This window comes from Sceloporus undulatus, chromosome 1 (genome assembly GCF_019175285.1).
Source record: "Sceloporus undulatus isolate JIND9_A2432 ecotype Alabama chromosome 1, SceUnd_v1.1, whole genome shotgun sequence".
Lineage (NCBI taxonomy): Eukaryota > Metazoa > Chordata > Lepidosauria > Squamata > Phrynosomatidae > Sceloporus > Sceloporus undulatus.
The window spans coordinates 48,591,592-48,619,429 of record NC_056522.1 but is presented as its reverse complement, the minus strand read 5'-3'; the positions used below and the strand labels follow the sequence as shown (position 1 = coordinate 48,619,429).

Here is a 27,838-nt window from a genome sequence, read left to right as displayed (position 1 = left end):
GTAGCACATTTGAAATGAATTGATTTTCTTCCTGTCATCTTTCTCAACTGCCCAGCTTTTACAACCAAACATGGAAATTGGATGTATCTGCAAGCTGTATATGTACCTGCAAGCTGTCTATTGACTTATGGTGACCCTATGAATTTCATAGGGTTTTCTTAGGCAAAGAATACTCAGAGTTGACTTTGTTAGTTCCTTTCTCTGAAATACAGTCTACAGCACCGGGTATACATTGATGGTCTCACATCCAATTATTAACCAGGCCTGTCCTTGCTTAGCAGTCAGGATCTGATACCTTTAGGATATTTACATTCCTAATAAATTAACAATTATTTTAATATTCATGTAGACAGCTGGGAATGGATTTTCATATCCTGGTCTACAGTGGATTTGGCTGAAGGGTATCATTGGCACTCAAGTTGGATAGGCTTTCATAGGAATGTATTGAGGGTAGAGGGCAGGATCACTGTTTCCTTATTCTACTGGTAGCAGCCTTTCTGACCATGGGAGGAACTAGCAGGATGCTAACTGTAGTTTAATTCTTAATTAATTAATTAAAACCCTTTTTACATCATACTTTAGCCCCAAACACTGCCAGAGCAGCTTAGTTAAGACCCTGAAGAACTATAGTAAACAGGGCATCCCTTCTCAAGAGAATTATAGTTCAGTTGTATCATGAACATGTCACTAATTATATTATGGCAGCTATTCCCAACTAAGTGGCCTGTTGTCTAGATTATCAATGTTTCAGTTGGTGCTATTGTTCCAGTCACCTGACATTCTAGAGGCCCAGGGCTAAGGGGAAAAAGTACTACTTCCTTCCTCTTCCTTCCAATCACCAGTCATTTTCCAAATCTCCATTTGTTACTTGATAGGCCAGTGGTGTCCCTGAGGTTGGTGTCACCTGATGTGGCAGGGCGAACTGCCTTGCCCTCACCACTGCTACCTGCCTGCTTAGACCACTGCAGCAACCCCCCCCCCCAAAAAAAAAGACCTTCAGGGTCCAGCATGTCTGCAGATGCTTCAGACCCTGAAGTCACTGCCCTCCCAATAGCCGCCACTACTTGGGGGGGGGGGCAGTGCTGTGGCCTCTGGAGGACCTGTTTATGGCCCTGTGTGGCTGCTGGGCAAGCAGGAAAGTGCTCTTTCCCTGTAGCCAGTATTCCCCTTCTGCATTTCTCTTAATATAAACAGTTTTCATTTGTACCTGTCCCAAGTCAAAATCTTTGAAATTTACAGTATTAAGTGTAGTGCTTGTGAAAACCTTTCTGCTTCTTGGGCTGGAGAAGTCCAGTGCTCAGCAGTTTTTTAAGTATCAGCCTGAAACTATATATGATATCAATTTTATAAATAATATAAGGCTTTATATCCTATTTTTCTTGCATTTCTTGTGGTCTGGTACAACATCCACCATCACTGGGGCCAATTTTTCTAACTAATGTCTGCTTCTCCTTGTTCTTTTTTTTCCCCCAGTTGCCTCCAGCTCTAGGCATCAAAATAGATGTGATGTGATGCAAAAATCTCTGATCACAACTTGCAATCTCAGTGTTGCCCCTAAAAACAGCTGGGGAGAGAGGGTGCAGGTGGGACAAATTGGATTGGGTTTGTGAGAGGTATATGAAGACACTGGATCCCATTTGGTGGGAAAGGCAGGATAGAAGTCCAATCAATCATTCAATCAATCATAAACATTTGCAAAATGTATGTAAAGAAGAAACTAGATAGATGACAGACAGACAGACAGACTAGATTTCCAGCCTATGCAGCCTACAGTATAGTCTTGCCTCCAGAGAGACGATGAAACAAGGAGCAATTAGCTTTTTGTTAATGTTTCTGTAATTTGTGTAAAATGTCACTCTGCTAAGCGAGTGCTTTTTCCTTTGTAGAGCAGAACATACACAGCAAGCTCAGAAGGACTGGCTGAACAATCTACCTGATCATTCCAATATTTACAAGTCCATTCAACAAGCCTGCAGCTATTACAATTTAACCATGCAAATTATGCAGTTGATGCATTTTGCACAAAAACTCTTTCTCAAAATCTGTATTGAGACTGATAGATAATAATGTGCCCACCTTGTCAGTGAGAATTTAAAAAAAAAAACTTTTTCATTTTTCATTTTCATTTTGAAAGAAGCATGGATATACATTTGCTGTGGAGGAGGGAGCTGAATTTTGCCTTTCTCAGTAGGCTCAGGCAAAAGTAAACTACTGCAGCCCCTACTAGCTTGTGTGTTCTTCATAACTTTTGCCATCTTAACCATACTCTGATTGTGATTGTCCACTTGTGTCCAAAGTTCCATCTGTGAAATGTTGGAGGGTATGCTAAAACTGATCATGTTGTTCTTATTCCCTCAAGGCTAGATTACACAAGGCATTAGATATGTAGCATGAAACTGAGCTTACCTCTCTTTCTTACTCTAAAAAAGTGATCTGAATGATCATGTGTGGGTAGAAGAACTTAACTTTTCCTTAAGCAATTTCCCCTCAAATTGTCTCCTTCCAGACAGTAAGAGCTGTTCAACAGTGGAATGCTCTCCTTCAGACTGTGGTAGAGTTTACTTCTTTGGAGGTTTTTAAACAGAAGCTGGATGGCCATTTGTTGGGAGTGCTTTGATTGTGAGTTCTTGCATGGCAGTAGGTTAAACTGGATGGCCCTTGAAGTCTCTTCCAACACTGTGATTTTATTATTCGAGGACCTAAATATGTACCTTAAAGGCACCAGATCCCATCTGATCTTGGAAGCCAAGCAAGGTCAGCTTTGGTTACCACTTGGATAGGAGACCACCATTAAATACCAGGTGCTATAGGTTGTATTTCAGAGGAAGGTACTGGCAAAATTCCTTGCCTAAGAGAGCCTTAGGTCAACAGGTGACTTGAAGGCACATATGCTGGACCTAACAAAAGAAAAAGGAAGGAAACCCTCAACTTGTGGGGATTCAATAAGTGAAGGCCTGAAATTTAATCCTTTTCTGCTGGTGTACAGGGGTACCAGCCTAGATAGTGTAAGAAATTAAAGCTGAGCTGCATATTTCACATTAAACTACTATGTAGTTTAACCCCTTGAATTCACTAAATTACTCTGTTATGAAAAGATTTTAAAATTATTACATGTTTCATATTGGTGAAATTTTTCCTTTGCTTTTGTAATAGATAAAGAATTACTGAAATAGTTGGTTTTTCTTATTTCATGTTCATAATACTCCACTGTGATCAGAGGTTCTTCCTCTTTCTCCCTCCCTGAACTAATGATATGTTTCTGTTGTTTCCAGATCCATGTGATGATTTCCAAGTCAGCTCAGGAGAAGATGCGCCAGAAGCAACTGAAGGAAATAGAGCTTTTACGCAAAGAAAGAGAAAGGGAAAAAGAGAAAGAAAAGGAACGAACCATGGTGCTCCAAGACCGACTAAAGAAAACTTCTCAGGAAGGTATATGGGTGCCTATATGGGACGTAGTTGGCCATATAGATTTTGTATCAGCATATTTGAGGAGACCCAAGGCCAAATGGCCTTCTGGTGACTTCAAGCAGGGATATGATGGGACAAAAAAAACTGACCAGGAGTATATATCTTTCGGATGTAGTAGTGGGAAAAGCATTCCCCAAATAAGATTTCTGCCCCACCAGTGAAATTTTGCTTCATCCTCCAAATTTCTAACATTGCAGTAATTCGACATTTCAGTAGAGCATTAAAAAAAAAAAACAGTTTAGGCATCCAAAGAGAAGGGACAAGCAAAATTATTAAGGGAAAGTGAACTCAGAAAATATAAGAATTCTAGGTAGGAGTAATTTTCAGTGTCTCACTGTCTGTAATGCAAGAAATTTGGAGGGAAAATGTTATTGGGGGTGGGCAGAATTGCTCTGATGGCGAAAGACCTGATTTTTCTTCCACTTCTGTTGCTATACCCTGGTGATCATCCGTAGTGGCATGGGCAGCAGCAGTGCTGGGTGAAATGCCCGCAGCCTCTATGGCAGCTACACAGAGCTTGCAAGAAATCACTGTCTTTTTCTGCTGCTCCAAGAATCTCTGCTAGACTAATACAATATGTGGTTGTCTTAAAAAGGAATGTTTCCAGACTTTGCTTCTTAGTATCTCTGGAACACCTCTAGGCCTTCATTAAGGCATTCTGCAAAAACAAAAGTGGTATTTTTGCATGCCCCCCTTACTGTAAAATGGGTCAAAAATAAAAGTTTGAAAAGGCAAAGAGGCATGAGAGCCTCCTCCTGGACCATAAACTGGAACATTTAGTCAGATTGACTGGGTGCTGATTTTTTGGGCTGTTTCTTGGAATAAAACCTTTCGATCTACTGTATATTCTGAGACTACATCTCCTTTCCACATCAGCTTTCCACTCTCTTCTGCATTTGCTGATACTGAACTTTAATAGCATTTTGCTTTAACTCAGATTTCATTTACCCTGGGAGAAGCCATAATGCATGCTGCATACAAGAGAGAATCCCCCCTGTGCCATAAAGCTATGGGAAAGCTTCCCTCAATTTAACATTCTCCAGATGTTTCGAACTGTGGCTCCCACAAGCCTTAGCTAGTGTATGGGCAATGTTTGCAATGGTGGACATTGTGATAATAAATAAATTGTTGATGGTGGCAGGTTAGAGGAGGATGCTTGTAGCCTTGCTTGAGTGAGCCTGCAGTGCAATCTGAAGTGCTTTAGTGTTTTTTCCACATCTATTTGAAAGATCAAGACCATTGGGAATTCCTAGACATTTCATTAGAATACTCTGGAATATTCCCATAATAATCCTTGGCGCTCGATACATGGGCCCTATGGGCCGTCGTCATCATGTGCTTTCAGATGCCCCTTGCCCCTCGCATGTGACGAGGGTGTCAAAATGGCGGCGCCCTGTACATATGGGCACTGCCATTTTGATGTGATGAACACCTAGCATCCGCACATCTCAGCGCCTTTATGATGCTGCAAGTGCGCCATTGGTGCCTTGTGGCATCACAACGGTGCCGCAAAAAGAACCCACTTTTTGCAGGTTCTTTTTGCTGTGCGAGGGAACCGCATGGTTTGTCCACTGCGGCTCCCTTGCTCAGCAAACTAGGGCGGTGGCAGACCGCCCTTTTGGATGGTCTGTATCCCGTCTTAGTTTCCTTCACTGATTTTGATCTGCCTCTTGCATATCTGAATGTGCGTGCAGAATTTCAAAACTGGACACATCTAGATGGACCATTTGTACAAAAGCATTTTCACAATAAGTGTCTTTGGCACTTTGGCAGTGCATTTTGTTAATGGCTTTGCCATTCCATGGAGGGAAGTTTAAAAATTGGAGGAAATGTAGAAATAGAGGAAGCTATTGATTGATTGATTGACTGACTGATTTGATTTTTATCTCACCTTTGTCCCAAAAAGGGACCCAAAGTGGCTTACTGTGTAAGTTAAATCAACATTGTGAAAACAGTATGTGGTGCAAATTGTTTTAAAAGCTTTAAAACAATCAATTCAATTAAGACTTTACTTTTACAATACTTACATTAGAACAATTTAAATGCATGAAACACATCTTGCATATTTTTTAAAAATCAAAAACCTGTTATGTAGGGTTGCCTATAAAAAAGAATCAGGCTGAATTTGGATGGCTGTTTTTTGGAGTGCTTTAAGTATGGATTCTTGCATGGCTGGGAGTTGGACTGAGATGGCCCTTGCAATTCCTTTTGAGTCTCCGAAGAATGCTGCATCTGAGATCTGATTTCATCAAACACAGACCTACTTCACTATAACAACCACACTTTCTAGGAAAACCAGCAGATGGTTTTTCCCAGTAACAATTTTTCACAAAATTATGGCCAGGAGGAAATTTTTGTATGTAGGAATCACTCCCTTCCTACAGTGATACCAATTTCCTATTTTAAACCTCTACACACAGTCTTGAGAAATGATGCTTTCAAAGGAATATTGTGTTACAATAGGAATGCTTATTAAAAATGGAGGGAGGGAGTTGTGAAGGGCAGCGCAACTCAAGTGATCTGATTGCAACTGACGTGCGCTGATTGTGCTGCGGTAGAAACTCTTAGAAGGTTTGCTGCAACAGCAGCAGAGGAAGTTGCAAGTCAGCACTCTTCCAGAACAAGGCTATGGCACAAGGTCACTTTCTTTCTTTCTTTAATACTGGTGGGAGAAGTGGAGATATCAGTTTGTGAACTGTACATATGCTGTGGGCTTTTTCTCATGTGCCATTTGGGATGGCCTTTTAAAATGTGATCTCATGGCATATATGCTTGGAAGCGTCCCATTGGAACAAGAGCTGCAACATTAGGTTGATTAAATGGTTGCTTTAAAACAGGGAGGAAAATCATGTAAGCCTTTGAGATGCTGTTGGTTTGCATTTCCCAGCATTCTTCACCACTGGTCTGCTGACTAGCACTGATGGCGGTTGAAGTTCAGAAAGCTGCATGATTCCCACCTGAATCTAAAACTGTAGCTTGGATCTTTTCTTCTCTTGCATGATTTTTTAAACATCTTTGCCTGATGAAGTAGCCAGTGAAGGTTTGAAAGCTTGATTTGATGTACTTTACGCATTTTCACTGGCTAATATATTTTTTGCTCTTTTGGGATTTTATGTTTTGCTGCATGGCCAACATGGTTACCCCTGAATATATAGCTTGAATCTGTTACTTTCCTGGACTAGAATTCCCAGAATTCTCAAGGAGATTCTGTGGTCCACAAAAGTAATCTATCCAAACTCTGAAATCAACGAAAACACTTTTGACTGACAAGCAGAGCAGCCCTGATTAATAAGGGAACAAATTTTGTGGGTGTTTCGTACTTCCCACAACTGAGAGGATCAATAGGTAACATCTTCAAAGAGACTGCTTCCTTTAATAATCATACAAATCTCTTTAAAGATGGGGCCAGCTGTGATGCATGCATGCATAAGCTAATGATAGTATATTTTGCCCCTTCAGAGCTATTGTTTTATTCATATGCAAATATAACCACATTTAATCAACTGCTGAATCAATGAATGGAGGCAGATACAATTAATCCACTGTGACTTCTTCTAATCAGGTTGCTGGTAGTGAGGTGAAAACATGTTATCTGGGTAACATTTCCAGAAGTAGAATTTGGAAGAAAGGCCTGACAGGTTTTCCAACCATCTCTAGAAAAGATGTGTGGAAGAACTTTTCCCACATATACATGTGACTTGAATCACATTAAAAATTCAAGAACTTCACATATTACATCAAAATCAGACCTTTTCATCTGAAGTGGAGATGGAAGGAAGGGAATGTTTTCCCTGGACATTGTTTTCTGCCACTGTCCCTCCTAGGCTATTGATGTTACTGGTGATATGATCTGTGAGGTCCCAGGATTGTGATTGAATTTTTCCAAACCTAGTTGAACTTTTCCCAACAAGCTCTGCTTGTTTTGGGGGTAATAACTGTAAAATGAGCAGCCACTAGTTACCTTTAATGTTTATTTATTTTGTGTCTTCCAGATTGGTATCATTTGTCATAGACCTTTAAAAAACCAAGCAGCACAGGGCTTCACTTACAGGCAACATTATTACAAAGCATTACTAATTGTAGACATAAGATAAACCTAACTTGACAATGGCACAGAAGAGATGTGGGTTGTTGGTATGTTCATCTGTCCAGGATGCAGTTTATCTTGGACTGGCCTTGGAACTAGTCCCTGCTTTTGTTTCATCTGTTTGTTCCTTCATTCTTAACTGGCCTCTCTATATTGCTTTCTACAGGTTCTGCTCCTCTTAATAGTAATGGGCCCATCCCTGTTGTAATCAGCTTGAGCAAACACTGCAGACCTCCTGTTGGATCATCCTTAAAGAAACGGGTGAACCGTCCCTCTCTCCCCAACATTCCGGTTATTAACCATGACAGTAGCTTCATGAGGAATGCTTCAGGTGAGAATGGAAAGTAGTCATACCACACATCGTAGGAATATTTTTCAAAAGAGATATCTTGCTCCATATATTATAATCTCAGCTAAAAATATGGTCAAATTAAACAATATATTTAGCTTGCTTTTTTTTTTTTTTGCAAAGGTGCTCCTTACAGTGGAAAAGACATCACTTTGTCATAGCCATGGATTTTCCTTATCTATGTATCTTGCATTTAGTTTGCTTTGTGGTGGGTTCTTCAAAGATCAAAATGGGCTTAATCTGTAAGTCTGATTGTTGAGGATCATATCTCTGAGAAAATTCCACTGTGCGGGGGTGAGTTTATTGCATGGAATAAACCTTTCTCTTGATATTTAGTTTGAACTTTAGTATCTCCTCTCACTGGTGATTTTGAAATGACGGTTTCTTAAAACCTGTCAGATAGCTTAGGAGAACTTGGTGGGATGGTCACAAAGATTTCAGCTGTGGATGCTAAAATGTGTTGCAAGGATCTTAATGTTGAGAGTGACTGGAGGAAGCTGAGTGGACAAAACTTGCAAAGCATCTCCTTTTCTTGAACTAACAAGCACTTGTTGCAGTAGTCAATATGCAAACCATTTGGCTATTTTATATCAAAGGTGAGGATTCTTTTTCAACTAAAGAGTTCAATTCTAATGTACAAGGAATCTTAAGGGTGACATTCTAGAAGTGGAGTGAGGGTACTGTGAGTGTGCCAAAGACAGAATAGGCTGTTCGAAAGCAAAGTGAGTAGAGGCAGATGTAATTATCACTTGGTGGGTTATTTTCCCACCAAGCATACAAAGCACAGCTACATTTTATGTGTGTCTACTTTTAGAAGGCTCAGTGTAACAGCTTTTCAGACATGTAAAGCAGAAATTAATTTTTGCTGCTCAGAAGGTATTTAAAGCTCAAAGGGCTTTTAGTTGCCCTATTCTTTAAGTACCTGTAAAATGACACAGCAGGGTCCCTAAAGGATCATGTTCAAAAATTGCTCTTTCAGATTTCCCTACTTGATGTACATGGGTGGCCATGGGGACTTATTACCTTTTCACACTTCTCAGCTAGAGCACCATGATCCCACTTTCACTGTCATGGCTACATCCTATTACATCTTAGGATATGTAGTTTGGGAAGAACATAGAATTCTAAATATCCCTCCCTAAACTGCAGATCTCAGGATACCACAGGATGGAAATATGTCAGTTGAAGTGGAATCACAGTGTTGTACTGTAATGAAGGCTTGTAGCACAGCTCCTCCCTGGTTTTCTATATGTGAGGATTAGAGGCCTCTGTTTAAAATGAGAGAACAGTTCTCATCTGCAGTATGAAAATCAAGAAAATATAGGCTCTTAATTTTGATGGCATGTTCCAGCTCTTCGAATAGTCATACCACTCTAGAATTATCACACAAATGCTGAAAGAAGACACACATTTCTGTATTTTTCATGTCTGGTTAAGCAGTAGCATCACTAGGATTGGTGTCACCTGGGTTGTGGTAACTCGTGGTGTCACCCCCTCCCCATTGACCTCCTCCCATACAGGATCCTTAGTAGTGTTTTTTTTTGGTACTATTGTTACTCATAGTTACTCATATAATTCCCATATGTCACTGAATGTAATGGCAATAATTGTGACATAAAACAACTAGCAAAATTAAAATTATACTTTTAAATTACAATATCATATGCACAGCCTAAATACATATAAATAGTTTCATGTGGTGAAAGTGAAAATTTGGTAAGATTTTATGTTTTTAATGAAGAATAATTTTTAAAGAAGAAGTTTTTTTACATTTTTTAAAATTTAATTTCTTAAATTTTAAATTAAAGCATTAAAATTAATTGTATTGGTTTTTTTAAAAACTGGGTTTTTAAATACTGGGGCCTCTCCATTCTACTTCTTAGCTTCACTTCACTCACACCATCTCTTCAGCATTTCAAAGGGATGCAGGTGAAGTCCACAGTCCATTTCTGCCCAAAGGCAGATGTTTGGGGAGCAGTGGTGTCACCCTCTCTTTGGGTGTCACCTGGTGTGGTTGGCACCCTCCCCCTTCCCCAGTGATGCCCCTGCAGCTAAGGATGAAGAATCTGGCCAATTAATAATAACTAGAGCATGATTTGACTGCTCTGGACAGCTTCCTGTCTCCCTCCCATTCCCCCTTTTCTGGCAAATCACCTAGGAATAAAGGCATAACAGTAGTGTATTTCCCTGTTAAAACAGGACTGGGGGATTCTATGTTTTACATGTTCTGTTTTCCTACAAGTAGTGCATGACTCAACTTCTCCTTGAAACTTTATTTTAGTTTAAGTTCCCCACACTTTGCAATTGCATCTACTTTTCTCTGGATATGGTTAGATTTTGCAGTCAAAACAGGCAGTAAGAGTGATTTGATGTTAATGGCATGCTTGAAGTTCACTTCATCCTGCTGGCAAAGAGCAAAGAAAAATTTATCTCTTTAAAATATGTGTTAGGTAGCAGTGAGCCAAATTATGCTATCCTACTTCACATCCTGTGTATCAGAATCCAACATTAAAGGAAATGTGTATATCTTATAATTCTTCCTGCAGCAGGATTTTCTCAGGGATATTAGCAATCAGCCTAGCAAACCTTATCTTAGCAATCAAATTTACAAACTAAAAACTTACAAACTAAAACCATGTTTATTTCCCAATGACCAGTCACAAAACCAGGCATACTAAATGCAAGATGTGTAAGTGTAGAAAATCATAAGCTATCACAAACCCATGTCTTTCACCAGTTGAGGAAGCACCTCTTCTGGAAACCAGATAAAAGTATCATCTAATTTGACTCTTAGCCTGGTATATATAGAAGTATATAGTGGGAAGGGGACTGTAGAGAGGCTTCCTTCTGGCCCTGCAGTAGAGTAATATGTTTGCAAGATGGTCTAATTACATGAGGTTTTTTTTGTGAGCCACTTTGTGTCCCATCTGGGAGAAAAGCAGACCTCCTTCCTTGGAGGTCTTTAAGCAGAGGCTAGATGGCCATCTGTCAGGAATGCTTTGATTTGGATTTCCTGCATGGCAGGGGGTTGGACTGGATGGCCCTTGCCATCTCTTCCAACTCTATGATTCTAGGATAAATGAAATAAATAAATGAGAGTTAGTGTGGGAAGCCACCCACCTCCTTCTGGGAGTATTGCTCATTTTATATGTGAGCATGCATAAAGAATCTTTAAGAGAAATGGCAAGTGCAGTCAGAGCTAATGCCTGCCTCATGTTGCTCAGAGGACAACATGGCAGTCCTTGGCAAATCCACCAGATGGTAGACTATCCTTTGAACTGCGATGGGGACTGCCCTTTCATAGCTTGAAGTAGGATGTGTATATCAGATAGCAATGGCAAGTACATTTCCATACCGTGTATCCACAAACTGGCACTCCCTAAGTGGTTTACAATGTGTAAGCCAATTGCCCCCAACAATTTTACCAACCTACGAAAGGATGGAAAGCTGAGTGGATCCTGGAGCCCTGCAGGATTGAACTCAAAACTTCTTGGCTACGGTACTAGCATTTAACTACAGTGGTACCAGGACTCCTTAGCCATGATTAGCCATGAAGAATTGATATCATTAGGCCTACATTTTCTAACATCTCCTGCCATAAGCAATAGAACTTTTTGAACCCAGAACAAGGGATATACGCCAAAAGCCCCAGTTCCAGTGCAGATGGTACATTCTTGGCATAGGTAACTGGTGTTTTCCAGATAACCTGGACTACTGTTTTCTGAATTCCTCACCATTAGTTCTGCTCTTTGGGCCTTATGAACTTATAGTCCACAACCAATGATTGGCACTAGCTTGCTTGCCCTAGTTTGTTCTCTCTGCATTATGTTCATTCTGATGCAACTCATCCGTATTCCCAACTATCTCTCAGTAATGGGACTCAAGGTGGCTAACAACAGATTTAAAATAATACAAATTAAAACACCATTAAAAAATCAATACAAAAATACAAAATTTAAAAAGCAACTAAACAATTTATAAAGTTAAAACATTAGGAATTTAAAATACTGAAATTCAGTAAAAGACTATGTGCAAACTTAAAAACAGTTTAAAAGCCCAACACTAGTCTGCTTGTAAAAGCCTGGCATCACAAACATGTTTTGATTTGCTGATGGAAAGAAAACAAGGATTGGACGATCCTGGCCCCTCTGGGAAGGGAGTTCAAAGTCTGGGAGCAGCCACCAAGAAGGCTGTCTCCTGTGTTCCCACCAAACAAGCCTGAGAAAGTGGTGGGACAGAGAGAAGGGCCTCTACAGATAATCTTAGTACTGTAGTGGACTCATAAAGGGAGATATGGTCTATGTACTTGCAGTTGAGACAGAAGAATTCAACAGTGATTCCCAAACTTTGACCTCCAGATATTTGGGTCTTCAGGTCCCAGAATTCCCGAGAAATGGCCAATCTGGCTGCAGCTTCTGGGAATTGAAATACAAAACCCCTTAAGGACGAAAGTTTGGGAACCATTGGTTTAAAATACTCCTTGTAGCAAATGCACTTCAAGCTTTAGGTAGAATTTCCTGACTACTGGTATCATTACATTTCTATTGTTGGCTCTTTATTTATTTTTCTTCAGCTAACTCCTTGCCAGCAAATCTCCAGGATTCTCCAGAATGGGAGGAGGACCTTGTAAACAGAGATATCTTAGAAATAAGGCCTTTGTCTCATCCAGAACAGGGGCTAGTGGATGCCCTGAAGTGGCTAAATAGCAATGATTGGTAAGGAAAGAAATATATTTATCTCTTCTCATATTCCCTTTACTCCTTTACAAAACATCATAAAGTATCCTAGAAATAATCAGACAGTCTCATGTCTCCCCCTGCCCAGTTTCCAGCCAAAAGATAACATGTGCCATTTATTTTTGCATTCCTTTTCTCAATGTATTGTTAATCTGAGAATTTATTGCTTGCTGTACATTGCTCATAGAACTTCACGAAATGAACTGACATTCACACAGATGCACAAAATAGTAGTTTTTGAAGTGCAGTTTTGGCAGAAGAGGGGAGATGAATTCCCTTCAAAATCAATTGTCACAACAGCATTTCTTGAACCATCCTTCCTGTGATTCACCACAGTAATTCCTATAAAACCAAACTCTAAATAAAATCCCATGATAAATCCCATGTAACCAGATGCCCCTAGAGCTCTATAGCCATGGTACTGAAATGTGGTGGTCTATGGACCAGTGCTAATCAGTGACAAGTTTCCAGGAAAGACAGAGTTATAGCCAACAGTCACAAATACGTACAGAGACACAAAAGATTGCAGGTAACTGTTACATGGATTAGTAATTGGCTGACTTGCCAAATCCAAAGGGTGCTCAACAATGGCTCCTTTTCATCCTGGAGAGAAGTGACCAGTGGGGTCCCACAGGGCTCTGTTCTGGGGCCAGTGTTATTCAGCATCTTTATCAATGACTTGGATGACAGAATTGGGGGCATACTCATCAAATGTACACATGACATCAAATTAGGAGGAATAGCTAATACTCCAGAGGACAGGATCAAAATTCAAAATGACCTGAATAGACTAGAAAGCTGGGCCAAAGCTAACAAAATGAAATTCAACACGGAGAAATGTAAGGTATTGCACTTAGGGTGGAAAAATAAAATGGACAGATAATGTGGGACACCTGGATGAATGAGACTACATGTGAAAGGGATCTAGGAGTCCAAGTAGACCACAAGTTGAACATGAGTCAACAGTGTGATGTCGCAGCTAAAAAGGCCAATGCAATTTTAGGCTGCATCAAAATAAAAGTATAGTGTCTAGATCAAGAGAAGTACAGCGCGTCCGCGTCATACACGAATTTAAGCTTATGCGGGAAGCCGCATGTGGGGCACAAGGGATGGTGCGTCCCATTGGAATAAATGGGGTGCACTGCAGTGCTGCTGCACCGCCACATGCACGAGCCCCATTTATTCCAATGGGGCTTGAGCATGTGCAGAATTTGGCTTATGCGGGGGCGGGGCGGTGTCATAAGCCGAGGGCGTGCTGTAATAGAGCCACTCTATTCTGCTTTGGTCAGGCCCCACCTGGAATATTGTGTCCAGTTCTGGGCACCACAATTCAAAAAGGACATTGAGGAACTGGAGCATGTCCAAAGGAGGGCGACTAAAATGGTGAAGGGTCTGGAAACAATGTCCTATGAGGAATGACTTGGGGAGCTGGGGATGTTTAGCCTGGAGAAAAGAAGGTTAAGAGGTGATATGATATCCCTGTTTAAATATTTGAAGGCATATCATATTGAGGAGGGAGCAAGCTTTTTTTCCCTGCTGCTCCAGAGAACAGGACCCAGAACAATGGATATAAGCTCCAGGAAAAGAGATTCCACCTGACAGTAAGGGCTGTTCGACAGTGGAACACACTCCCTCAGAATGTAGTGGAGTCTCCTTCCTTGGAGGTCTTTAAGGAGAGGCTGGATGGCCATCTGTCAGGGATGCTTTGACTGAGATTTCTTGCATGGCAGAATGGGGTTGGACTGGATAGCCCTTTTGGTCTCTTCCAGCTCTACGATTCTACGATTCTATGAACTATAGGACCATAGCATTAATATTTCACACAAGCAAAATTATGCTTGAAATTCTGCAGCATAAACTCCAATTCTTTATGGAAACAGAAATCCCAGAGATGCAAGCATGGTTCAAAAAAGAAAAAGGAAAAAAAAAGAGGCACTAGGGACCACATTGCAAATGTACGATGGTTAATGGAGTGAACTAAGGAATTCCAGAAGAAAATCAGCATGTGCTTTATAGACTATAGCAAAGTCTTTGACTGCATAAAGCATGAAAAGCTATTGAATGCTCTTAAAGAAATGGGAGTGCCACTACATTTGATAGTACCCATGAGGAATCTGTACTTAGGACAAGAGGGTATGGTTAGAACAGAATATGAATAAACAGAATGGTCCTAATTGGCAAAGGAGTCAGGCAAGACTGTATTCTACTACCCTACCTGTTCAAGTTGTATGTACAAAATATCATATGAAGAGCAGGTTTGGACTCAGAAGAAGAAGTGAATATAGGAGTTAGGAATATCAACAATCTAAGATATGCAGATGACACTATACGACTAGCAGAAACATTATGGGCTTAGAACAATTACTGTCCATGAAAAAAGTGTAAATGAAGATTTGTTGCTGAACATAAAGAAAACAAAAATAAAGACCACAGTGGATATACATAAGTTCAACCTAGTCAATGAGGAAATCAAAATAGTCAAAGAATTCTTGTACCTTGCATAAACTGTTGACAGGAACAAGGATTGCAATCAGGAAATAAGAAGAGGATTATTAATGAAAGGGCAGCCATGAAGGAACTTAAATTTAAGCTGTGCAGCAGAGCACTAAAGACAGAATCATACAAGCCATTATATTCCCCATTACTCTGTGCAGATGTGAGAGCTGGACAGTGAAGAAAGCCAACAGAAAGAAAATGAAGTCATTTGAGATGTGGTGTTGGAGAAAAGTGCTGAGGATACCATGGATGTCGAAAAAGACAAATAGATCCTAGAACAGATCAAACCTGAGCTTTCCCTCGAAGCAAAGATGGCAAAACTGAGACTATTGTACTTCGGCCACATCATGAGAAGGCATGATTCCTTAGAAAAGACAATAATGCTAGGAAAGATAGAGGGAAGGAGAAAGAGAGAAAGATCACATGCCAATTGGTTAGACCCAATCAGAGAGGTCATGGGCAAAGATTTGCAGGAACTAATCAGAGCAATTGAGGACTGGGGAGCTTAGAAATGTCTCAGCACAGAGGACTTTATCACACGGGAGGCTTCCCATGATTAAATCGCCATGAAATCATTACAAATCATAAAAAAGGGTGATCAGGGTTCATACTCCCACACACTTCTCCTGTGAATAAATTGTCATGGAGGTGTCGGGACTTGCTTCTCCTGTCAGTAAAGCGTTCTTAGAGCTGCCATTTGGTAATAATGGGATCTTCTGTTATTGCCACATGGTGACTCCACCATTTGGAGAATAGAGCCCTGATGCCTCCATGATGGGAGAAGTGCACAGGGATGTGAACCCCGATCACCCTTCTTTTACAATTTCTAATGACTTCATGGTGATTTATTCACAGGAAGCTTCCCGTGTGATAGTCCAGAGTCACCATGAACTGAGGCCCACTTGAGAGCAGTTAACAATAACAACAGCAGCAGCAGCAGCAACAAGCTGGTTCCTGACACAGTGAGGGGAAAAACCCCTGTTGGTGTGCCACTTCTCTGGAGATTATTGCATTAGCTTCGCTGCCGGGATAGACTCGGGATGTCACTTTCTTAAGGTGGATCTTATCGCATTCACCCATTGCTGGGCAGTATGCAGCCCAATGCAATCTGGGCTTCTCTGGGCTTGTCCCACATCTTTTCAAGAGCAGGAAAATCTCATTCTTGAAAAGCTGCAAGAGAAGCGTGGGTTGCATACGGGCTGCATACTGCCTGGCAATGGGTGAATGCAATACGATCTGCCTTAAAAAAAAGTTACATCCTGGGTTTTCCTGGCAGCGAAGATAATGCAATAATTTTTTCTATAAAACTGATAATTTTCCTCTCTACATCCTGAAATATATCTACCCCCCCGCCTCTTTTATGCAGCACAATAACTAGAATTCTGTAGAAAGCTCCAAAAGCTGGTTTTAATATGAGAACCAACCCCAGCAGACACCAAATACCCACTGTATCCTTTTTTTTTTTGCTCCCAAGATGGCACTCAAAGCAACTAATATTAGAATTCAAATGAAAACTATACATTCAAGTAGAATTAAACCCAATTAAAATTTTGTGTGGTGTTTTCAAGTTGCCTGTCAATTCATGGCAACAGCATGAATTTCATAGGGATTTTCTCAGGCAATACTCAGAGATAGTTTTGCTAGTTTCTTCCTCTGAAAAATAGTGTACTTCAGTAAAAAAGAAATAACTATATCTGGGTAAACTCCTCTAACTGGACAATAACTGAGCTTAAATGGCAAATTCCTGCCCCCCCCCCCAAAAAAACTGGTTTAAGAGGCATAGACCCTGAGAAATTCAAATGGTGATGTCAAATTACAATAAACTGCAAATAAATGCAGTGACACAAGGGCGGGTTACAGACCGCCTGTGGGGCGGGTTGCACCCGCCCTTTTCCCCGGGGTATCGGGGCCTCAGTGTTCAGAGCGGCAGCTGCTGAGGCCCCGATCTGCCGCTTTTCAGGCTGCGGGGAAGCAGCAAAAGGCCCCTTCCCCGCAGCCTGGAAAGGGGTGTCCTTGTCCCCGTGTGAAGGCTGTGCCCAGCGGACCAAACCATGAAGGAGCTCTGAAATGGAGCTCCTTCCTGCTCTGCTCTAAGGGCGCACTAAGCGCCCTGGCGCGGAGCGAGGACGTCACGTCCGCGCCGCCCCGTATAGAGGCGGCGCGGTCGTGACGTCCTCATGGTGGCGGCCGTGTGGAACAGCCGCCGCCATTTTGTGTGCGCAGAGCGCGCACTAGGGTGAGGGGGGTGCAGAAGCACCGTCCCTTTCTAACCCTATTACGCGCTCCGCGCGTACTTTCCTGCCCATTTATAACGGGCCTAACTTATTGTATTATATTCCATTTCCTAGAATGTATGCCACTGGCAGGTCCATTTTATTTTATAAATTTTAATAATAAAGTTTAATAATAGCAATAATAATATTAATAATAATAATTCATCATGGGCAATTTGAGGAATGCTTGAACACCCAAAAAGATAGGCAGCCATGCTCTGGAGCAGCTGAAATTAAGCAATCATTAATGATGGTTATTGAGCAATTCTAAGAACTATGGCTAGTGTGTGTGTGTCTGACTGTGTGTGTGACCCCCCTCGTATCCATCTGCAACTGAAGATAATCTTGCACCTAATTAATAAATCTAATTAATCTAAATAGGTAATTAAGGGGACTATAAGGTACATTTTTAAGGTTCCCCAGTGGTTTTTAAAAATATTTATGTGTTGCTCTTTATTTGCTTGATTTGTTTCTTTGTGAGTTTTCACGTCTAAGGCTTCAGTAAACTCTTTCTTAAAGATCCATCCAAACCCTGAATGTAAAACTGACATTGACAGGAATGTATGTTCAATTCTGCATAACTTCTCTTCTAGTGACACTATTAATGCATGGCATAAATAGGACCAGACATGCTCAAAGGCAGCTTTTTTTTCTTTTTTCTTTTCTTTTTAGTAAATCCATATCTGACAAACAGTGGAACAGAGAAAAGAGATAAAGAAGAAACAAAACAAAATAAAATAAAATAGAACAATCAGAGCTTCAGTCTGTGACAACATATATCAGTCCAAAGAAATTTAGTTGCACCTAACCTCTACTGAAATTAAGGGGACACACTTGTCACATTTAGAAAGAATGCTTGCTGAAGCTGGTTAATCATTCCCTGCACTAATAACTGTGTATATGTATGTGTTGACAAATTGCCTGTTGACGTATGGTAGCCCTAGGAATTGCATAGGGGTTTCTTAAGCAAGGGATGGTTTTTAGCTGCCGTTAAGTTGGCTTTGACTCATGGTGACCCTGTGAATTAGGAGGCCTGGTGGCGCAGTGGTTAAATGCCTGTACTGCAGCCATTCACTCAAAACCACAAGGTTGCGAGTTCAAGACCAGCAAAAGGGCCCAAGCTCGACTTAGGCTTGCATCCTTCCGAGGTCGCTAAAATGAGTACCCAGACAGTTGGGGGCAAATTAGCTTACTTGCTAATTAGCTTACTTGCTGTTCACCGCTATGATCTTTGGAATAGCGGTATATAAATAAAACAAATTATTATTATTATTATTATTAGCACACTTTTTTTAAAGCACCTTATTCCTGACAGGATAGAGGCATGTTTAAATTTACAAATGGGTTTTAACGTATTCACCGTGGCTGGGCAAATGCAGCCAGTATACAGCCTGAATGCCAGCCAGGTTTATTCTGCGGCTTTTCAAGAACAGGAAAATCCCATTTTTGAAAAGTCACAGAATAAGCCCAGCTGGCATCCAGGCTGCATTTGCCCAGTCACAGGTGAATGTGATAAGACCCATTTGTAAATTTAAACACACCTCTATCCAGTCAGGGATAAGGTGCTTTAAAGAGAATGTGCTAATCTCCAAATGTCTCCAAGTCTCCCTGTCCTCCACTGCTTGCTTATTTACTTATGCCTGTATCCTCCCTAATTGAGTTTAGTCATCTGGTGTGTGGTCTATCTCTCCTTCTTCTACCCCTCTACCTTTCCCAGCCTTATTGTCTTTTTCCAGTGAATCATGTCTTCACATACTCAGAGGTAATTTGACAATTCCTTCCTCTGAAATTTAGCCTACAGAACCTGGTATTTGTTGGGGATTTCCTATGCAAGGCATAACCACAACTGATCCTGTTTAGCTTCTAAAATTAGAAGGAATCTGGTGTCTTTAGGGTATTTAGGCCCATTGCATTGTTATTGCTGTGTACCTTCAAATTGTTTCTGACTTATGGCAACCCTAAGGTGACCATATCATTGGGTTTTCTTGGCAAGATTTGTTCAGAGGGAATTTGCCTTGGCATTTCTCTGAGGCTAAGAGAGTGGGACTTGCCCAAGATTACCCTATTGATACCACTTCCTCAGATGCATTTACTTTTATGAAAGCTTATGCTGTCACCTTCTTTCTTTAGTTAGTCTCAAAGGTGCTACATGATATCGACCATGGTATCCTTCTGGACCGCCTGAGGGAGTTGGGTATCGGGGGCACTGCCTTGCAGTGGTTCCGTTCCTACCTCTCGGGCAGGTTCCAGATGGTGGAGCTGGGGGACTTTCGCTCCAATAAGAGGGCCCTTACATCTGGTGTCCCTCAGGGAGCGATTTTGTCCCCTATGCTTTTCAACATTTACATGAAACCGCTGGGAGAGATCATCCGGAGACACGGGGCGCGGTGTTATCAGTATGCTGATGACACCCAAATAGTCTTCTCTGTGTCTCCGACTGATGCAGTAACTAAGGAAGGCATCTCTCCTCTAGATGCCTGCTTGGAGTCGGTAATGGGCTGGATGAGGGAGAACAAACTCAGTGTGAATCCAGGGAAAACGGAAGTACTGGTGATAGGTTCCCCGGTTCCAGGTGGTGAGATCTGTCACCCAGTCCTGAACGGAGTCACGCTCCCCTTGAAGGACTCGGTGCGTAGCTTGGGAGTACTCCTTGACTCGTCGCTCCAGCTGACATCTCAGGTGGATGCGACGGTCAGGAGTGCTTGTCATCAGCTCCGGCTGATACGCCAGCTGCGTCCCTACCTGGACCGTAGGGACCTTGAAACTGTTGTATATGCTTTGGTAACCTCTCAATTGGATTTCTGCAACGCGCTCTACATGGGTCAACCCTTGTACCAAACCCGGAAGCTGCAATTGGTGCAGAACATGGCAGCAAGATTGGTCACTGGTAGCTCCAGGTCGGACCATATAACACCTATCTTGAAAGACCTCCACTGGCTGCCTATTCGCTTCCGAGCTCAATACAAGGTGTTGGTATTGACCTATAAAGTCCTAAATGGCTTGGGCCCAGGGTACTTGGAGGACTGCCTCTCCCCATACAATCCACCCCGCACACTCAGAACATCTGGAACAAAACTGTTAGAGGTCCCTAAGTCACATTTTGTGAGGACCTCACAGAGGGCTTTTGCCATTGTCGCCCCCTCCCTTTGGAACAGGCTCCCTGTAGAGCTCCGCTCCTCCACGTCGTTAGTTTCTTTTAAAAAGAATTTAAAAACGTATTTATTTCGGCTAGCTTTCCCACCTTAGATAATTATTCTTTTTCTCTGCCCCTTTGTTTATGACCTCGGACTATTGTAATTCGACCTTCCCATCTCCTGCCCCTGATATATATAATTGTATTGATTCCTGTTCCTTTGTAGGGATGTTTTTAACTCTGTACTGTGATGTTTTTAATCTTTTGTAAGCCGCCTTGATCATATTTATGGAAAGGAGGGGTATAAATAAAAATTATTATTATTATTATCATCATCATCATCATCATCATCATCATCATCTCTACATACTGTGTAAATAAGGTAAAGTTTCTGCTTATCAGTTTGTCATGAGACAATGGTGGATGAATGTTCACTAAACTGGAGGCTATGCTTGGGATGGTTTAACTTAAACTACAGACAATGTGGGGTACAAAAAATTCACTACGGGAGATTGGGAGCATATTATTTGAAAGATTTCAATGCACTGCCTAAACTGTATTTCTGAATATTCATCTGAGGTTTTAAGTTACTTTGTTGTTGTTTTTGATGTTGTGTGCCTTCAGGTTGTTCCTGACCTATGGCGACAGTACGGTGAACCTATCCTGGGGTTTTCTTGGCAAGAGTTGTTCAGTTTGTCATTGCTTTCTCCTGAGGCTGAGAGCATGTGACTTGCCCAAGGTCCCCAGTGGGTTTCATGGCCAAGCTGGGAATTGTACCCTGGTCTCCACAGTTATAGTCCAAAATTCAGACTATTACACCATGCTGGTTACTGCAGTGTTAGAATTTTAGCGAGTAAATGTCACTGGGGAGTGGAATTTTTATTTGGAGGGGCATTACTTTCATTTTGCACTCTCCCCGAAGCTACACACCAAGAAGACAGGATAAATATATTGATATTTGCTTTTGGTTTTGCTGCCATAGACTAGCATGCCAGTTCTCTGAAAGTTATCACTCTGGAATTTGGTACCTGTGTCCGTTTTTGTCACCAGCTCACCAACAGATGGTGCTGTTAATTCAGTAAGGCAGAGTCAAGGCGACTTTATTGGCAATAGCATGAAAAACAGGAGGGAGAAAATGCAAGATTTGTCTCTGAGCCTCACAGGAGAGAGGCTGCCATACAGGTCTCAGCCCTTTCCAAGAATGGAGTTTATCATGTGGAACTAGTAAATCAATCACACTCTTTTATCCCATTTAATTCACAGGAGATTCTATCAGGCACATAGCCTGGTGGTGAAAGGTATTTTTCCCCCATAGTAGTTTTAAAACCGTAGTGTGTAAGCATTTCTGCTAAATGCAGCAGACTTTTTGCTTTTCTGTATTCCCAATGTGTGATTTCTATGACACATCTCATTTTCAGACACTCTGGCTGCTGTAAAAAATCCTGTTTTTGCAAAATGCCAGGCAAGACCAATCATTTCTCTACTTTTCTCTCCTTCTATCCCACCCCCCTCCCAATAATTGCTTCTCAGGCATTTGAAGGAGAAAGGACTCTTCAGTATCAGATGCCTGGCTACTTGCCATTCAGAAGTTCTCCAGTGTAGGCTTCATGATGTTTCCTTGGCAGCCATGAAAGAGGTGGGATACATGTATTTAACATATGTCTGTTCTGCCTTCTCTCTTGGGTTACCTGATGTGTTCCAATCTGTTTCTATTTAGTTGATGTGTCTCTGAACAGCTTTGGTACCTGTTTGTACCTATAAATCTGTATTATATGCTATTCTATCTGTACTGAAAGAATATGTAATTAATATACAGTGTGAAATCAGCACAGGACGGTGACTAAGCCAACATTCTGAATCGGCTAAGTTGTACAAATTAGTCACAATCATATGTATTGACACACTTCATTTAAAATGGTCTGTTTCTCAAAGCTGTGTTTTTGGGATGTTTTTACTCTCCTCTCAAGCAGATTAGTAATGGGAATTTTTTTTTTGAGGGGCGGGGGGGGGGCAGAGAATGAAAGAAAGAGAGAATGGCATATGAAAATAATGTGTGGTAGGTAGGAGCTGACATTGCCTCCAATTTCCTGGATTTTGGGAGCTCCATCCTTGGAGACTTTGGCCTGAATCCTGTTGGGTAGCACTGAGCTAAAATTGTCCAAGTTATTATATTTCCCATCACCATGTATGGATATGAGAGCTTGAAAGGGGGAAAAAACAGATAAGAAAATCAACTCATTCAAGATTTGGTGCTGGAGAAGAGGGCTGAGGATACCATGGGCGCGTTACAGACCCTTTGGGGCGGCCTGTAACTGGCCTTTTCCCCACCAGATCGGGGCCTCAGCTGCCAGAACGGCAGCCTCCGAGGCCCTGATCCGCCGCTTTCCAGGCCGTGGGGAAGCGGCAAAAGGAAGCTTCCCCACGGCCTGGAAATGGGTGTCCTTGGGGCTTCATGCCCCAAGGACACCCGATGGCGGAGGGGAGGAGGAGAAAGGGGCCACGGCCCCTTTCTTCCTTGCGTCCCTGGCGCAGCCGTCTAAAGGCTGCACCAGTGACACAAACCACAGAAGGAGCTCCGTTTCGGAGCTCCTTTTCACGCCGCGGAAAGGGCGCTCTAGGCACCCTCGCGTGGCGCGACGATGTCACAACCACGCTGCCTCATTTGGAGCAGGGACGTAGCTAGGATTTTAGGAAGGGGGGGTCCAGACTAAGTGCCACCATTATAATGGGGCTTGAGTGTGGCGGCGCAGCAGCACACACCATTCATTTTTCTAATGGGAAGGGGGGGGGCCGGGCCCCCCGACCCCCCCCCCCCCCCGGCTACATCCCTGTTTGGAGGCAGCGCGGTGGTGACGTAGTCATGGCGGCCCCTGTGTGGAACGGGCTCCACCATTTTGTACAGACTCGATCTGTACTAGGGTTAGGGGCGTCCGGAAGGGACACCCCTTTCTAACCCTAGTACGGACCCAGTCCGTACTATTACGCCCGTGCGGAACGGGCCATAGACAGGCAAAAGACAGATCTGTCCTTGAACAGATCAAACCTGAAATCTCCCTAGAGGCCAAGATGATCAAAGTGAAGCTGTCATACTTTGGCCACATCATGGGAAGGCATGACTCATTAGAAAAGATGATAATGCTGGGAAAGGTAGGCGATAGTAGAAAGAGAGTAAAATATCACATGTCAGTGGATGGACTGAATCAGGGAAACCATGGGCTTGAGTTTTCAGGAGTGAAGCAGAACAATGGAGGTCTTGGAGAGGTCTCATCCACAAGGTTCCCATGAGTTGGGATTGACTCAAGGGAGTTAACGACAACAAGACTCATTAAATCAATTGAGGAACGGTGAGTGGCCATATTTAATCTCATTGATTTAATGCATCTATTCTAATTTGGATTAACAAAATATTCAGTCCCTTTTCAGATGTTTAACAATTGCTAAGGCTGAAAAGTACATAAAACAAAACAAACTCCACCAAATTGGTTGCCCGGCTTGGAAGTTAGATACTGCATTCTATATTTTCCAGTCTGCAATCATCCTTAAATTCTGTGGAGCACTTTTGTGTCCAGACAATCCAGTTGCAGTCTGGCATTCCTGGACAGCCTGTATCATCCTCTGTGAGCTTGCCAGCTCTTGGATTCCAGGGAGGTTGTTCACCCATGGTTGCTCTGAGCAGCTTTGCTCTTTATTTGACCACTTAATGGAGAGCTTTTATTGCTATCATTTTAAACCTCTCTAATAAAAAGCAGGAGGTAAAAGAAGCCACAGGGGCCATCTCCACACTTGTTCATTATTTGAGCAGCTGATCGGGCTGTTAGCATTAACCAAGTTGGCAAAGCCATTAAGCCTTCTGTCATCAGAAGCAAATAATGGCTGGCCTTTTGTCTATAATTTGTGGTCTCCAGATTTTTCTCAAAAATTATCATGGAGTCAGACTCAATCCCCAGTTTGTGGAGTGGGTTAGAACATGTTCCAACTTTAATCATCTTAATGAGGGATTCAGTTTAGTGGGATTCAAACATTTCTTCATGTCCTATTTTCAACCATAAATATGGTTTGTGGACAGAGTGCTCTTCTCAGAATGTCCTTTGTACAAACAAATATCGCTAGATCTTTAATATCTACAGAAGTGTCTGTGGGCTCTTCCAGAATGTATTGGAAGGTTACTGAAGTATTTGTTGTGGTAATTCAGGGGTATTTTTCTTTTTTGTAAAAAAAATCTAAAGGCTGCGCCAGCGACACAAACCACAGACTATTTTCTGGTAATTCCTGGCACCCATTATTACATTTTATTCCTGCCCATGAGTGGGTTTCTTTTTAATTTTGAGACTTATTTGTGGGGAGTGGGGGGTGGGGGTGCATCAATCTCTTCACTTTCCTTTTTTCTTCTTAAATTATTAAAAAGAGTTATAGTGCATTAGTGGAATCCCATTTTTGTACTATAAAACGAGAAGAATAGAACCGTAGAGTTGGAAGGGGCCCTATGGCTCATCAGGTCCAACCCTCTGCTCAATGCAGGACATCTGCCTAGAGTATCCCCAGAAGGGAGCTGTCTAGCCTCTGTTTTGAAGACATCCAGAGAAGGAGACCCCACCACCTCTCTAGGCAATTAGTTCTAATGTGGAACCTCTCTCATTGTCAAGAAGGTCCTTCTAATGTTCAATTGAAATCTACCCTCCTGTAACTTAAAACTATTAGACCTAGTTGCACTTGCTGATGCAGCAGAGAACAAGCCTACACTCTCAATCTGTTCTTCACCAAGCTGAACATGCCTTGCTCCTCCAACATCTGCTCATATGTTTTATTCTCTATACCTCTTATCCTCATTGCCCTTCTCTGAACTCACTCCAGTTTGTCTATATCCTTCTTAAAATGAGGTGCCCAGAACTAAACACAGTACTCAAGATGAGGTCAGACCAGTGCAGAATATAGGGAGACTATTACTTCCCTCAACTTGCATACTAGACTTCTATTAATGCAGGCTAAGATAGCATTTGTTCTCTTTGCTGCTGCATCACACTGCTGGCTCATATTCAACTTAGAATCAACAAGAATCCCAAGGTCCTTTCCACATGTATACTGCCATTCCTATAGCTGTGCATGTTGGTTTTTTTGTAGCCTAAATGTATAATTTTGCATTTGTCTTTGTTGAATTTCATTTTATTACTTTCAGCTCAGTTTTCTAATTTATCAAGCTCTTTTTGAATTCTGTTCTTGTATTCCAGTGTGTTACTCTTTCTCTCAGTTTTGTATCACCAGCAAATTTGATAAGAATTCCCTCTACTCCTTTGTCTACCATTGATTAAAAAAAATACTGAAGTCCATTGGTCCCATGACAAAACTCTGTGGCACTCCTCTTGAGACCTCCTTCCAATTAGAAGCACAGCTTCTAATGACAACTCTATAACTCTGTGGAGGAAAAAAAATCAAAGAATTCATGGAGGAACCAATTTGCCTTTCAAACTATAGGAAAAGCCCAGCAAACCAAAAAAAGCAAAACAAAAACCTTTTTAAGAAACCTTGTGCAGATCCAAGAAATTGCTACTAATTTCCAAAAGAATGGAATGAGTATACACAGAGGAAACAATAATGAACAACCCCCCAGAAAAGCCCCAAGAGCTATATTATGGGATCTCATGCTTATATCAGTGGTTCTTAATCCCTTTGAGATCATAGACCCTTTTGAAAATTCATGGACTCTTAAGTCTTTCACAGCCAGCATCCATAGTTTTTTTTAGGGTTTTTCAGGCTATGTGGCTGTGGCTGGATACAGGCCGCACCTTTGGGGCGGCTTGCACCCGCTCCTTTCCCTGACGGATCAGGGCCTCAGTGGCCACAGCGGCAGCCCTGGAGGCCCTGATCCGCCGCTTCTCCAGGCCTTGGGGAAGCAACAAAATGCCGCTTCCCCATGGCCTGGAAAGGGGTGTCCTTGGGGTTTCATGCCCCAAGGACAGCCTGACAGCGGCCGGGAAAGAGAGAAAGGGACCACTCGGCCCCTTTCTCTTCCATATTGCTGGCGTGGCCATTTTAAGGCCACACCAGCGATTTGCGCAGTGAAAGGAGCTCTGTTTCGGAGCTCCTTTCAGAACCGCTGAAAGGGCGCCACAAACGCCCTGCAGTGGCATGTGCACATCATGCCCACCCTGTGCTGTTTGGCTGCGGCACGGCTGTAATGGCGGCACCCATGTAGACAGGGCGCCACCATTTTGACGCCCAGAGGCAACCCTAGCACGTATCCAGGCCAGCACAAAGTGCCGGTCTGGATACCGCCTGTGTTATGCCAGGCATAGATGATGGCAAAACGTTAGGCCACATGGCCACATAGCCTGAAAAACTTTCAAAAAACCCATTCATGATCTCCACATTGAGAGCCCCTAGTCTATTCAGGGAGAGCCAAGGTGGTGTATTGTTTGAGTGTTTGACTAGGACTAGATTTCAAATCTTGGTTCAGCCATATAACACTCTTATATCTACTTACTTCCACCACAGTGGAGGGTAACAGCAGACCCCCTCTGAATAAATCTTACCAAGAAAACCCCATGATAGCTTCACCTTTGGGTCATCATAAGTTAGAAATTAAGTGACAGCCCACAACGAACAAAACAATGTATATTTGGAGACACAGAATTTATATACCTCCCTTGCAAAAAATCTTTGTTCAGGGACATGGCCATGTCTTCTGTTTAGATCCTTGTCCAGTTCAGATCTTGAAAAACATACTTTTAGATTTATAACAGACCAAACTCCCCAGTCAGTATGGCAAATGATCAGGCTTAATAATAATAATAATAATAGGTTTTATTTATATACCGCCCAATCACTGGGAATCCGAGCGGTTTACAATAGAGGGGATAACAGACAGTTCCCTGCCCACAGGCTTACAATCTAAAAGACATGACACAAAAGGAGAAGGAAATGGAGAGGGGGGGAGGGAATCAGGTCCAGCATTCTTCTCTCCCTCTGAGGCCTGGACCAAGGCAGATGGACCGGAGGGAGGGCTCTTCTTCTTCAGGCTAGCCCTGATGGAGCTGGGCCAGCCTTCTCTCTCCCTCAGAGGCCGAAAGATGACAGTTAGGGAGGGAGGAGCCTCTTTCTTCAGGCTAGCCCCTGATGGTACTGGGCCAGCCTTCTCTCTCCCTCAGAGGCCGAAAGATGACAGTTAGGGAGGGAGGAGCCTCTGTCTTCAGGCTAGCCCCTGATGATACTGGGCCAGCCTTCTCTCTCCCTCAGAGGCCGAAAGATGACAGTTAGGGAGGGAGGAGCCTCTGTCTTCAGGCTAGCCCCTGATGATACTGG

General features: G+C 42.3%; 1 protein-coding gene across 4 annotated transcripts in view; it reads left to right on the top strand.

Annotated features, from left to right (window-relative positions):
- TOGARAM2 (TOG array regulator of axonemal microtubules 2) overlaps nt 1-27,838 on the top strand; it is a 123,845-nt gene that overhangs the window by 64,883 nt on the left and 31,124 nt on the right. For all 4 annotated transcript variants that reach the window (XM_042437829.1, XM_042437822.1, XM_042437839.1 and 1 more), the window contains 4 exons: nt 3,273-3,429; nt 7,722-7,886; nt 12,478-12,619; nt 22,073-22,178. In XM_042437829.1, the coding sequence (XP_042293763.1) occupies nt 3,273-3,429; nt 7,722-7,886; nt 12,478-12,619; nt 22,073-22,178 (570 nt within the window). The remainder of the gene's footprint in view (nt 1-3,272; nt 3,430-7,721; nt 7,887-12,477; nt 12,620-22,072; nt 22,179-27,838) is intronic.